Source organism: Manduca sexta, unplaced genomic scaffold (genome assembly GCF_014839805.1).
Source record: "Manduca sexta isolate Smith_Timp_Sample1 unplaced genomic scaffold, JHU_Msex_v1.0 HiC_scaffold_3039, whole genome shotgun sequence".
Lineage (NCBI taxonomy): Eukaryota > Metazoa > Arthropoda > Insecta > Lepidoptera > Sphingidae > Manduca > Manduca sexta.
Window position 1 is genome coordinate 1,444 of NW_023594064.1, and position 15,669 is coordinate 17,112.

The following is a 15,669-nucleotide window of genomic DNA, read 5'->3' on the forward strand; positions in this document are numbered from 1 at the left end:
TTATTTACGGTCTCACACTAGACGCTTAAATAACATTAAGCACTAGTGGCAAGGAGTGAAGTTTTCTGATATGCATTAATGCAGTCTACAGATCATTCTAATAATAATTACGGAAGGGAAGCCGGTAGGTAATGGGTTATATGGACTCTTCATCCCTGTTAAGCACGTACCTACAGATTAATTAGACGCCGCAAAGACCATCAAATTATTGTTGACAACCACTACTAGGAACCTGTCGCTTCATATCCGACATCGTCTGCGCAACGCCTTAGACATGAATACATCAAACAAATGACTATGCGTGGTAATACAGTCCGTCCGCAACATACAAATTTCCAAGCACTTTCAGTTTGCACGGTACGTATCGCGTAAGTAGAAAATTGTGTTGAGCGTTCAGAATCAAGTGAATTACAGATTGAGTACAATCGTGCGAATCCATTTGTTGACTCAACGCGCCCTGTCACGAGCGAGAAGACAGTTTCGCGATCTAACTATTGTTCAATGTTACGGAAATCACGTTTTATGCCCACACTACGCATATTTCTTAGGGATATTAATTAACTACACTGTTAAATTGCATGTTAACGCAGACATGACCTTAAAGCAAATATCTTAAATAACTAAGAAATTTTCCAAAGCTCTCCAGAATTATTGGCTCGTCTTGTTATTATTTATGTTCAATGACCTGACTTATGTTTCTAGAACATTCCTTTTTCACGTGTAATTTAAAGTATTTCTATCATTAATATGCTTTGATAATATGATTACTGAATTAATACATCTTTTTGCAAATCTTAAAGCAGAAGAAGAAGCCACCATATCTACTAAAACTTTAATATTAATTAAAAGAAATGTAATGAAACCCTGACGCAAGCGCTGTCAGTTGCCGGTAATAAAGTTTCGATTAGTGACATTTTATCTTTCGATCAGTCGAGTTGTATCGCGGGTACACAAAATCTATTCGATAATCAAAATGCTAATGCCACAAACTGACGGAAGTCTATATTTAAATCCGAGATAGTGGCGGCTTGTAATAAACTTTGGAGGCGCCATTTTGAATTTGTATTGTCGCGGTGCAATGCCATTGTCAATGGGAGGTCCGCATCCGGCGCCGGCCATTTGCATCGGACGAGACTCGAATCGATTATTTTGAAACTACAGGTAGTACTAAACTGGGCACGCTGCTTTGTTTCAATAAATCATTGTATTTAATAAATTCCATGATCACCAATACATGACTAGTAACGGTAAAGTCATATATCTTTAAGAATAAAGAAGGAGCAACGATATTGAAGACTCGCTAAAGGTCATGGAATACTATGTCACTCTTAAAAAATTATGTTCAAATTGCAAATATGTTATATTATAAACATGCCGAGTTTGATACCTATCATGAAGATAATCACAAACGACTAAACTAAGTTATTGAGAACAAACAAACACTCCCACATATTTGAATTCACAACATACATAAAAAGACTTCAAATTTGATAGTATCCTTGCCCGTCACGTTCAATAGAGAAAGCGTACAAACTGCTTGTCACGTAAACTACCTCTTGCCAGTAAACGCTTCGTAACTTGTTTCGAGTAGGTAATAATACAGTACTTTTTATTTTAGTGATGGTGTACTAAGATTTTCTTACTTATGCGTCGAAATAAATATTATGAAATACAGAAAAGTCAATAAAATTAATTTAGTTAAACCCCTTATCAGTAGAGTGAAAGCTTACATAGATTAAGAAGTCGATGAGGTCATTACGTCGAATTACAAGCCTTATAAAATACGTTTTTAAATGCATCGGTGGCGTAGGTGTACTGCGTCAAACTAAAAAATAAATGCGACTGGGTTTTTCCATCTTCAAAATGACTCAACGCAGTTCGGAGTCAGGAAGATGGTGTTATGATACACCGTGCCTAGGAAAGCACGTAAAGCCGTTGGACCTGAGCCTGATCTCACCGGATTATGAAAGTAAAGCCACTAACACTGCACATGTGTATTTCGCACACACTCCACTATAATATCTCCTGAATACCTGGCTGATCACCGTAGAGGAATCAAATCAAATTCGTTTGAAATATACGATTGGTTATGGATATAACTCGCTACATATCAGAAGCAAGTCGTGGATGATAATGTTCTACTGTCTAGTGCTTACGTGTATTTATATATAAGTCCTTATTTACCTAAAGAAAGTCGATCGTCTTCAAAATGAAAGTTGAATTTAACATAAGTTTTGATATCGCACGATAAATTTTAATAAGTTCAACATTGTAGTACCTATAGTGCGATATTTTTAAAACAATTGACTTTGTTAATGAAAGAGTAACTTAACATTTCACGTAACAATAAACCCGGTAGTTTCATTTAAAATTTTCCACGCACACTACCTGATTCATGACGACGGCTTTAAACCTTGACATATAACTGCATTTTTAAGGCGCTACAATTAATTCAATGAATCGTGACTTATGACCGAGAGGCGTGTGTTGTTTACAAATATTTTCTTCTAATAATAATGATCACTGGGTAGTTTCGAGTTGACTGTGATGCAACCACTGCTATTTCATTAACTATATGTGCGTTTTATGATATAATAGAACTAAATATGGAATATAACAAGACATCAAATGCCGAAACAAACACAATTTATACATAAAATATAAAATTTGTCCGAATTTTATAAATTTAGATATCCGTTAATATTCGGCTAAAGGAGTTTTATTAATCAATTAAGCTTTTTAAGACTTCAGTTTAAATGACTGATTGTCGTATTTTTAAAGTTCCATCCAAAAATAATCTTAGACACAATCAGTGTACCCTCAAATTCATACAAGATTTCCCTTGCGATGGTAATTTAGTTTGCATCTAATTAGATATTGCCTACTTGAACAAGTGCAGAATCAACGACAGGTGGCCGCGCACGTGCCGCGATGAATAAAACGCAATGAAAGTCAAATGTCCTGTACCACGCACCACTTCATCCTTTGCCCACATCATAAACAACCTTAGTTAAAAATGTTAAAATATATTTTCCCGCGTCCCCTTATGCACTTAAGTCGTTTTGTAAAACGCAAACCTGGAGATACTTTCTGATTCCATATCATTAAGATATATATGGCGCGGTTCGTGCGCAGGATATGCTGATTGGTTTTGAAGGTTAAGTCCTGAGGGATTGAAGCCATTTTTGTGTGTAGCGATAAGCGTATCCAAGTTGGGGTTAATTCGCCACCCTCTACGAATGTCTGACTTTTCATTATCGAGATGTTTTATTAAAGCGGGGCTGCCACGAGTCGGGCAGGGGAAGATTTAGGGTCATCTCTTCAAGAATTTCTTCGGCGTCGTATAATTTTCCTTGCAAATTTGGCAAAAATTTTGTTCATAAATAGTCACACGTATATAACACATTAAAATAAGTAAATTAAATACTACTAAGATAATTAGATTTCTAGAACTATCGACAGATCTAGTCACATTAAAACAATAAAAATTACGTAACCTCATTTAACACAGCAGTAGACTTTATCTAGAGCAACAGTTGTTACAACACGTCACTCAACAACACCTGATATTCGAATGTGTCTGACTCATTTTGCCTTTCTTTCACTTTCAACGCGAATGAATTTGAATTTAGAATTCCGCACCCTACTCGCGAATATTGAGTTACAGGCGGGGTGGGTTGTTTACACTGGGATTTGGGGCTCGACACGACATATTGCATTCCTATAGACATCGCAATTTTTCATAACAGTTGGTACCATTAGATGAAACATTTTTGATCGAAGTTTAAAGTTTTATTCAGCTTTTCCGGGGCAGGCAAATGTATCATAACTCACCCACACTTCACTAGTTATGTTAGGTCTCAAGACAAAAAATTTAAGAAATATTTTATTAGGTTAAAGTACACGTATTTGTGATGGGCAAAATTCTCGTTTATTAAGAGTCGGGCTTCATACAAAAGACGAAATCGTTTTTCTGTATGTTTAATACATCTAAACTATGGAAAGGTATTTATGAGGTTTCAAGCGAATTTTGTCTTTATATACATCTCGAAGCAGCTTGTGCCTTTTGATTCTATATTTTATTCTTGTAATGGCGTAATTATTGACTAGTATTACATAGATAAAACTAAGCCATTATAAAACAATTCGTTACTGTATTATTCAAAATGATTACTACATTAGAACAGAAATTAAATAAAAGTGTAATCTGGGTCACCTCTTCGAGGGAATCATGCTCGAGAACACACCTAAATAAACATTTATAGCATTTAATTCACTAAGATTTTTTAACCATGCATTCCTGGTTATAAACTATTCATACAGATCTCTGAGCTAAAAAGTTCTGTCATTAGTCGCGACTAGTTCTCCGGCTGCGAAGACTCGACACATTCCTTGTTGAGTGACAGTGAGAAAAACTGTGGCAAGCTTAAAAACCCCGACACTGAACAAGCCGCAAGCGTAACCGCATCTTTCCGCATCATTGCCGCGTGACCACTTGAACACTTAAAACGTTGTGTTTTAAACCTAGGTATCGTATATGAACGACTTTTAATTGATCGACCGTTTAGTCGTACGACATCTTGTAAAATTGATTCTGAGACATGTGACATTGAGTTATATTACACTACGTTTTAATATAAAGATCGGTGGATTGAGAAATTAGAGATCAGAAATATCGAAAACCCAAAACCCATCACAATGCGCGTTCAATATATGAATACATAAAAGACTATAGCGATAATTTTAGATCACTTATCTTTATGTACCTACCATCTATGTTATGTTTAACAAACTTATAAAAGTATCTAATAAATTTTAGCAGATCCGCACAAATAACAACAGACGTGATTCGTAAATTTACCACCAGTACCTATCAGCATAGTACACATATACTTCAATGTAATCACAAATGCGTTATCCTACATTTCAATCACATTTCTTCGATGTTGTAACGTAATAGGTATGTATTCAAATAACTATTCATTGAGATTCAAACATCCTAAAAATGTAACATATTCTATATATCTCATTGCCTTCATATTTAATATTTACAAGAACATAATAAATGAGTTTTGTACTTTGGAAAAGTTCTTTAGTTTTCCTTAGTAGGTATACACTCCACTAACACTAGACATGACTCACGGCGACGGCCTATCCACTAACAACGTTCAATAAACATTTCCACTGTCATAATGGTTGTAATTTCCTCGAAACTGTTTGACAAAACATCACTGACAAAGACAATGCCACGCGCCGAACGCAAACATTCGCGTAATGACTCAATCGTCAATTCTGGGGCCTTATTCTCTATCCCGCACGTTATTTTGACAGTATGTAACAAGCACGTAACACAACGCATCATGTTTAGGACTATAGAAATTTGGCTTACAGAATACCATTACACGCACATTTCTCGCAGATAACATGACACGGCCGCGTTACGCGTTTACACTATCATACAGAATAAGGGCCCTGGTGACAAGGCAGGTCAGGAAAAAGTTTCTTGCCTGCATCAGCTTCGTCGTTTTTATTCAATATTTATGCGAGAATTCTAAAAAATATTACGTTACTTAAGCCTGATGCAATTTTAAGATGAAACATGCCTTAAACTTTAATGAACACGTATAATACCAAAAAAAAATACTTACAACTTATATAGAGGATAAACACATTAGACATTATTATGGCCATGCCCATCTAAATATCACACAAGAATTATATAGACATAAAACACAACATCCGAATCAAGCAAACGAAGTAACATATTAAGATTTCTAAATCAATATGCGGAGTGCGTAAGGCTCGCGTGAGATGAAGTGCTTATTCACCGGCACTTTTTGCAGACGCTTAATTAATGAAAGTAGATACGGAATCGGACTCGATGTGTTTACTGCGTTTTTAATGAGGTGGATTTATAACGTGATACAACACAGCTCCTATAGATCGCATCGGAAAAATTGCATTACGATTGTCGAATTTTAAATTGGTATATATCTTATTCGAGACGTTTTGTTTTAGTGGGGAGGTGGTGGACTTTAGATCACGGATGTGTTGCCTTTATGTTCCTCGGTTATATACCGATTAATATGATTTATTTCCTAATGTGCTACAACCTTTTTATTTATGAGCAACAATTTATTTATTTTATTATAATCAATACATCATATGATATTTCAAACAGTAAAGCTGTTCTAGAGTTCAGTAGAATTGGTAGACTCTAGCGCCTACAGGCGAGACGTCTCGGCGGGTGTTTTTAGGCGACGAATAATAATTCTAATAATTTAGTTAATGTGTATTTTTGTGAAAATGTTTGAATATTTGTTAGAAGTAAACTATTAAAGTAAAATTTGGAACACAGACACACCTTATCCCCGAGCAGTAATTAACTTACCTGGACAGTGTAAGTTTTATTCCCAAAAAGGATTTCATGCGAAGGAAGTCGCACACAAAATATAGTAAAGCCAATAATATTATATTTATAATGGTCCTTTTTTGTCTTCCATGATTGAATAAAGCGATGTGGAAGAAGCCATAGTGAAACTGCATACAATAATATTCAAATACAATTGTATAATCCCCATGTGGCAATCTAAAAAATTACAACACAATGTTGAATAAAATATTGAAATAGAGCAGTTTTTTTACTTTTTTGTGCATTCGTGGAATGGATCGAGCGAGCGACCGAGCAGTGAGCACACGTGCACATCGTTCGCAGATCGTGACCTGCACGCCTACCTTGATACAAGAATAATTTTGTGTCGTTGACTATGGGTTCACGGTTATAAATATCTAATTCAATTACCATTCTTAATATATTCTCATAAATGTATTTCTTTTGCTGGAACGTGTGATTAAAAAAAAGCAACAGCTGAGGTTCTGATAGAATTTAAATATCGCATTTTGTAGCTGATACCATAGAGAATACTACGTAAGAGGTGATACAACAACACGGACGCCTAAGCCGTCCTTTAGTCATCATTTAGTCTATAACAAATCCTCACTCTCCAAGTTTATATAACCTATAATTCGATTAGTGAGGACTTGGTGAAGTTTCGAAGTGATTCAGTGCCGGATTATATTTTTTATGAGTGTAGGCCACTTTATTTCCGCTGCCCCATGTCGGTAGGTTTATGTACGTATCTATGTATGTAGGTTTCTAAAATATTTAATAGTTTTCCATTTGTTTGTATTATAGAAGGCACTAAAGTAAAATAAATGAATGATTAATTAAATCAAGTGAACGTCCTCTGAAATCTGCCACCCTTAAGAGGCTGCAGCCCATAGGCCACGACCTATACGACCTATTTACAAACCCAGGACTGAAGTGTTCATTATCTCATGGAGGCTCCGCAAAGCAAGTAAATTCATTCGGTCGGTGATACTGTCGGAATTCAGATACAAATAATCAAAAAATGCCTTAGACAGATTATTTTTAAGAATCACTATATCCCCTCCACTGGTTTTACGCATTTGATAGTGCAATGCGGGTACTTGCTCAATATCCGAAATTTTGATGTAAAAAGTCTAGATTACTTATTTATATAAAATTTTTGAAGGCCTAAATAATGTCTTATAAAACTGCAACCGAGATGTACGGTTTAAAACGTGTGTAACAAGTAAAGAATCTTCTGGTCATGGATGTACTCGAAATACTCAGGTGTGCGCCGCCACACCGCCGCGCCGCTCCGTCGCCAAACGGCCGCCACATCGTAATGTCGCATCGCGCCGCCCGCAACGAGCGTAGCAAAAATTATTAAATGTTAATTAATTTCTATTATTCTCATATGTATATTGGTTACCCTCGATCGAGACTTAAAATGCCTAATAATCCTTTTTATTTCCTACCACTGTCATAAAAAAGCAACATAGGGCACTACAACTAAGTATTACTTTCAAACACCGAATATTATAGCAATTGTACCGATATCCTTAAATTATAATTACCATTATATTATTCATCATTCTCTTTAAAATGTTCAAACGTATTATACCTCTGACGTTGGTCTGGTAATTTAAGTAATAACTAATATATATTATGATTCCAAACATATATAAGAACAGATTTAGAAACACTAGTGACAATTGTTAATTACAAGTGATAATGTAATTTTATGTAGTAATGTCGAAAGAAACTAATTAATACAGTAATTACAGCATTACCAACGTCAATAATAAGATTTTTTTTCGAGACGCGTTGTATCATAATTGGACCTACTTACGCAAAAGGGAATCAACCCACACAATGATAGTTTTGAGAAAAAGCTGTTTTTGTCCAATTTTTGTATACAAGACAATTGTTTGTTATTTTGGACGAAAAATATTTACAATATTGTAAAAATACTTTATTCTATCTATACAAATATAATATTGATGAAAATCATTTAACATAATTAAGGAATTTAAAAAATAACTCAATGGTTCCTTTTAGCAAAACTATTTCTGTGTGGATTGATCTCTTGTTAATTTTTTATCTTGGAATAATTCTATAATAAAAATATAAAATGTCATATTTATTTAATATATTTTACTGAAAAAAATATTTTTATTTATTTCCACATACAACTATTTTACAGGTAATACCCAATACAATAGCGTAGTACAATAGTTATGTAAAATAAAAATTCTTATATTAAAATGTTTTGTGGAATATCAAAAATTACTTAATCTAAATATTATTCTACTTCAAAATCAGACTGACCCGAAAAACCTTCCAGATCGTCTTCTATATTTGCATTTCCGTCAAGCTTGACGTAAAAATCATGTGAGTCTTATGGGATGGTTCTTTGTAAAACAAAACAATTTCGTAGATTTTTTTAGATTTTCCGGTTACCATGGGGCTTGGATCTTGTTAGTTTATTGAACAACTAGTGTTATGTGGGTTGGTAAACTTGTGTTGAAAACGGTTTGTTCAGTAAAAATTGTCATATCATTTTGATCTTTACAGAGAGGATAGAAGGTACATTTTGAAAGCTCTCTACATACTTAACTCGATTTTGGCACATGTGTGTATTGGTTCCTGTTTGCATAAGTAGGTCCAATTAAAAAGAAAATGGAAACTTATTAATAACATAACATTATTGTTATATTTATTAATATATTTTGCTATGAATAAAAATGAGTTAATACTTGTGAACAATTTTGGAAGTGCATTGGTGCTTTGCCATACTCATTATTTTCGCGAGTCAAATCTAATCAGCAAATTACACTTATTAGATTTTTCAGCCTTAGTTTAACTAATTGGAAAATTACAAACTAATGTTAATTGTACAAACTTTTGACAAATTTATAATCATCATCATCTTCAGTCTTTGTAGCTCCAATGCTGAAGTCCATAGGCCTCCCATAAAACAATATTTTGGTTCCCTATGCTGCCATCTATAGGATTATATGAAAAACAATAAATGGTAACTAAAGACATCTATATGGTTAAATTGAAAATATACACTCAATCGTTACTGACATCTATTGCTCAGTAGTAGTCACAAATATAATTTCTTTTTGATACTAGATGGCGCTAACTATTGATAAATATTTTTTTAGTCTGGTAATATTGACGTATAAAACTAACCGCTTCCTCAAAAATGCTCTCTTTTGATTGGTTAATCGTGCCGAAGCGCAATGGCGCATTTGCCATCCGCCATTTTGCCATTGATTGGATGGGAAAAGCTGGTGCCGGAACATAGAAATTATATCAAGCCGCATCGCGGCTTCTCCTGTGTAATATTGGAAGGTAAGCTTAAAGATGTATTGTTTGCATTACATTTCAAGTAATAATATTTTTATTTGCACTGGGTATCTCCACGATCGGCTAAAATGCCGATGGTGGTCGTTTTATCGGTGCTAGATCAACAAGCTCACCCATTCGAAAGCACAATTGTTTCTCTGTTTTCGTTAGTTACGAGCATTACAATTTTATCACATCATCAAATGACCTAATCTACTATCGATCAGATATTAAATTGTACTATTTTTACAGAACCGGGCTGACTCTTCCAAGATGTATCTGTACAATTTGACTCTACAAGGCTCAACAGCCATCACACATGCTGTACATGGAAACTTTTCTGGGACAAAACAGCAAGAAATCGTGATATCACGTGGCAAAATCTTAGAGCTACTTCGTCCAGATCCTAACACCGGCAAAGTGCACACCTTGATGAAAGTGGAGATATTCGGGATAATTAGATCTATGATGTCATTTCGACTCACAGGAGGCACGAAAGGTAAATAATAATTTGTAAATTACCACGTGGTCCACTCATATTTTGAATATAAGAACATGCGCACAGACAGGTTATCGTTAGTGCTCGTAAAGAATAATTTACCAAGAACCCGTTCATTTCTCTGCTTTATTAACAGGTAAATGCTGTAACTTATTCAAAGATAAACAATTACTTGTTTGTTCATATATTTTAAAGAATTCATAAAACAAGAAAAGAACATTACAATTTCAAATGCATCATCTTGCTCCGTGTTTGTAAATTTAAATAAACATGGGATAACTAGATGCAAAGACTGAAACTCAAAACGTCGCTCCTTGCTTCCTCGTGGGGGTCGGGATGTACCGTTTTGGTATATTTATACACCAATTCATATTTTACAAGGATGAAAGAGAACAACCTAATGATACTAATAAATTATTTTTTTTAGATTACATTGTAATTGGCTCTGATTCTGGACGCATTGTGATTTTGGAGTACATACCCAACAAAAATATTTTGGAAAAAGTTCATCAAGAGACTTTTGGGAAGTCGGGATGCAGGAGAATTGTGCCTGGTCAATATTTAGCTATAGATCCTAAAGGAAGAGCTGTTATGATTGGTGCCATAGAGAAACAGAAACTAGTATACATATTAAACAGAGATGCAGAGGCGAGATTGACTATTTCCTCTCCACTTGAAGCGCACAAGTCAAACACTTTAGTGTACCACATGGTGGGAGTTGATGTGGGATTTGAGAACCCCATGTTTGCCTGTTTGGAAATAGACTATGAGGAAGCAGATTCTGATCCAACAGGTAAGTTCTACAAAACTATTAATTAATGGGGTTATGAACTTTATTTTCTAAAATGGAAAATACTAAATTTGCAAGAATATTTTACTTTAACCAACTGTGAAACTTTTTTAATGATTAAGGATGAGGTCCGTGTTTCTTACTGACAGTGACGTCAAATCCTCTTTAATATGAAAATACATGTTCACAATTATTTTTATAACTATTTTCAATACTGTGTAATGTAATCTAGATATTTTTTTTAATTATAACAGGTGAAGCAGCACAAAAAACACAACAGACACTAACATTTTATGAGTTGGATTTGGGACTGAATCATGTTGTCAGAAAATATTCTGAGCCTTTGGAAGAACACGCTAATTTCTTAATCACAGTCCCAGGAGGCAATGATGGACCATCTGGTGTGCTAATTTGCTCTGAAAACTACCTCACATACAAAAATTTGGGAGACCAACATGACATCCGATGTCCTATACCAAGGCGGAGGAATGATCTTGATGACCCAGAGAGGGGAATGATCTTTGTATGTTCTGCCACACACAAAACCAAGTCAATGTTTTTCTTTTTGGCTCAAACTGAACAAGGAGACATATTTAAAATTACAATAGAGACTGATGAGGACATGGTGACTGAAATTAAATTAAAATATTTTGACACCGTCCCAGTTGCAACAGCCATGTGTGTGCTTAAAACTGGGTTTTTGTTTGTGGCCTGCGAATTTGGTAACCAGTGAGTATTAATTAAATCATACTAAAGTAGATAACACTCAGGCTAAATAATTGTATTGTTAATTTTAAAACCTCTACATTTGCTACATATGGTTCATCAAATATTATGTAAATATCCTTGGTTTGAAATATCTCCTTTAATATCATAACCATAATTTCTTAATATGCATGTGAGCCTTGTGGACTTGAATTGTTTCTAGTCCACTACGATTTTACATGCTATAGAAGTAATCTCTGAACCAAGGTCCTCCCTTAATTATATGGGGGAGAGCACACTGATGAGAGATGTACATTCCAGTGGCGAAGCGTCCATACAAGCCGATTCCTACCGGGTTACCTTTTGTAAATTAATTAAAAATAATAAAAGAATTGTCTCTTTCTCACGCAGCGCGGTGTCTTTGTCTAATCTTTTGGAAGTGACGTAAAAATACATGTGTGCGTGCGTGTCTGTGTACTTCAGGGTAACCCGAGAATTTGCGGCTTCATGTTGTCATTGGCGCGAATTTTTTTAATAATTTAGGATGTATTAATTAGTGTTTGTGTATAGTGTGCGTTATTAATATTTGTTGGACTGTTTTAGGTACCTATGTTCAAAATAATATGTGATTATTTTTAAAATTTAAAGTTTATACATGTTTATGTTAGAAGGAAATTATTAAGTATTACGATATTTTACTGATTTTATTTTTATTGTGAAATGCGTATTACATCTGTAGAAAAAAATATTTCGGGTTCCCTTTTGAAAATTTTCACCCTTCGCCACTGGTACATTCTCATTAAATAAATTTAACAATTTGTATTTCTTTAATTTTGTAGCAAACATAGCTATTGATGATTTCAATCAATGTTTTAATCTTTGCAGTATTTATATTAATTGTGAATATTTTTCAGCTATCTGTATCAAATTGCCCACTTGGGTGATGAGGATGATGAGCCTGAGTTCAGTTCAGCCATGCCTTTGGAGGAGGGTGATACATTCTTCTTTGCACCCAGACCTCTGAGAAATTTAGTACTTGTTGATGAAATAGATTCACTTTCCCCTGTACTAGGTATAGTATAGTTCATAATAGAGTTTTCGTTTAACAATTGATATGTGTATGTTATTGATTGAATATTTACTCAATTTATTGTCTTACAGCATGTCATGTGGCAGATTTGGCCGGTGAAGATACACCTCAAGTATACCTAGCTTGTGGGCGTGGTTCCAGATCGTCAATCACGCAGCACTCAGACATGGTTTAGAAGTGGCTGAAATGGCTGTGTCGGAACTGCCTGGCTCACCAAATGCTGTGTGGACAGTCCGAAGGCATAAAGATGGTGAGTATTCTAATCAATTTTATATGATGATGAATGTAAAGTGTGGAAATATGTCTGCAATTATTTGTGAAGCATACAGGCAAATGAAAGTAAATTACCAAAGGAACAATATGAAACAATTTGTCTGCAAATGAAGATGGAGCATAATGATTAGACTTTTGGTCCGTGTTACTGAAAGACCGTGACGCTGCAATAACCACTTATGAATGCTCCTTTTTATCAACAAATTACTAATAAAACCCTGGTTGTTTGCCAAACATAAACACCAGTGGTTTTTCTTTTCAGAATCTACTATTGGCTGATGTGAAGATGGTTCAACAAACACATAAGGTAGGCATCGCAGACTCAATAACCAACACTGGAGGTTGCCGTCATGGGAAGACTGCTTGCATGCGAACACTAAACCTCAATTACCTGAATGAGATTTTAGCTTCGAGTTTTTCTTTTGGTTCCAGAGGAGTACGATTCGTACATCATAGTATCGTTCGTAAATGCCACACTAGTGCTCTCTATCGGCGAAACGGTCGAGGAAGTGACTGATTCTGGGTTTTTGGGCACAACCCCCACATTGAGCTGCCACGCTATGGGGAACGACGCGCTGGTGCAAGTATATCCCGACGGCATCAGACACATTCGCGCAGACAAGCGAGTCAACGAGTGGAAAGCGCCCGGCAAGAAGTCTATCGTCAAATGTGCAGTCAATCAAAGACAGGTCGTGATTGCACTCACTGGCGGCGAACTTGTTTATTTCGAAATGGATCCTGTAAGTTAATATTTTATATGTTTCAAGATTTTTACCGACGTGTTTGCGTGGCTTTGCTTTCGGGCGAGGCCACGTGAGAGTGGTGCGTAGCTGTCCCATACAGTGATGAGCCCACAACGTCGCAGAGCATACCATCCTCCCGCTTGCGGTAGAGGGCGGCACTCGGCATATTCCATAGCCTTGCTGGAGCCCATCGGGCTGTGAAGGCGGCAAAACCATGTCGTGGACATACTCATGTAATAAAGCAATATTCTACACAAAAAAAAATATTTCAAATTTCATAATAATTATAAATTTTTCAGACTGGTCAACTTAATGAATATACTGAGAGGAAAAAACTGTCTTCAGACGTGTCGTGCATGGCACTGGGATCGGTAGCGAGTGGCGAACAACGAGCGTGGTTTTTGGCGTGGGCCTTAACGACAACACTGTCAGAATTATTTCATTAGATCCATCGGTAAGTCTTTCAAAATTATATTTCTTTATTATACATAAATTTCCATATGATGATAACAGGACACCACTGAATTATTGTGATTATAACAACCCAAACATGCGTTATTCGAATATTACTGATTAATCCTACTGTATAATATCAATTTCCCTTTAGATATATAAAATTAAAACTAGAACTTATTTTTAGGATTGTTTATCACCTCGTTCGATGCAAGCGTTGCCGGCCGGCGCCGAATCTCTGTGTATTGTGGAGCAACCATTCGAGTCGGGAACTAAATCTGCACTACATTTAAATATTGGACTTAGTAACGGCGTATTGTTGAGAACTACACTAGACTCTGTTAGTGGCGATTTGGCGGACACAAGAACAAGGTAATTTAATTTACAAAATAGTGACTAAATTATAAACATATTCTATATGAGATTTTTAATAGTAAATACACATACCAAAATGATGACAAAAACTACGCTCCTATTTCATCCGAATTCAATTGAAGATTACTTAACCAGATCTGACTAAACAAAAAAACAAGAATTTTATATACAACAAAAAAACAGGATTCACATATACTTTAACCTTTCAGGTATTTGGGATCAAGACCAGTAAAGCTATTTAAAGTCCGTGTACAGGGGACTGAAGCTGTTCTCGCTGTCTCTTCGCGCACATGGCTTGGATACCACTACCAAAACCGTTTCCACCTCACGCCACTGTCTTATGAATGTTTAGAGTATGCAGCTGGTTTTAGCTCAGGTTGGTGCAAATCAATTCAGTTTTGCAGTATACATATGCAGTTACAACACACAACTTCAGTATAATTTTGTTACATGTCAAATAATAATTCACAATTTCATTATAACTATAGGCACATAATATTTTAAACATGAGGTTGAATTTGATTCTTTTTACAAAACCGACGTTTTTGCGTGGCTTTGCTTTCGGGCGAGACCACGTGAGAGTGGTGCGTAGCTGTCCTATACAGTGATGAACCCACAACGTCGCAGAGCATACCGTCCTCCCGCTTGCGGTAGAGGGCGGCACTCGGCATATTCCATAGCCTTGCTGGAGTCCATCGGGCCGTGAAGGCGGCAAAACCATGTCGTGGACAAACACGTCAATTCAATTGAATTTATTTGTTATTGTCTGCAAGTGTCTCATTACATATATCTTTGGTTACAGAGCAATGTACGGAGGGTATTGTGGCTATCTCGTCCAACACGCTGAGAATTTTGGCACTAGAAAAGTTGGGTGCTGTTTTCAATCAAACATATCTCCCATTAGATTACACGCCTAGAAAATTTGTTATCAACACTGACAACAACCACATCATTATTCTCGAAACTGACCACAACTCTTACACTGAGGAAATGAAGAAACAAAGAAGGTAATTACCT

The 15,669-nt window shown here is 35.6% G+C and overlaps 1 protein-coding gene across 2 annotated transcripts; it reads left to right on the plus strand.

Moving 5' to 3' along the window:
* Positions 1-9,557: 9,557 nt before the first annotated feature.
* LOC119192654 (splicing factor 3B subunit 3-like) lies at positions 9,558-15,028 on the plus strand. 2 transcript variants are annotated; one of them, XM_037446457.1, is made up of 11 exons: positions 9,558-9,730; positions 9,977-10,223; positions 10,651-11,016; positions 11,268-11,742; positions 12,633-12,790; positions 12,880-13,058; positions 13,344-13,388; positions 13,514-13,821; positions 14,124-14,278; positions 14,465-14,649; positions 14,862-15,028. In XM_037446457.1, the coding sequence occupies exons 2-6, from the start codon at positions 9,998-10,000 to the stop codon at positions 12,981-12,983; spliced, it is 1,329 nt and encodes a 442-aa protein (XP_037302354.1). In that variant the 5' UTR covers positions 9,558-9,730; positions 9,977-9,997; the 3' UTR covers positions 12,984-13,058; positions 13,344-13,388; positions 13,514-13,821; positions 14,124-14,278; positions 14,465-14,649; positions 14,862-15,028. The 2 variants fall into 2 exon arrangements, with proteins under 2 accessions (XP_037302354.1, XP_037302355.1); XM_037446458.1 differs by lacking the exon at positions 13,344-13,388.
* Positions 15,029-15,669: the final 641 nt, after the last annotated feature.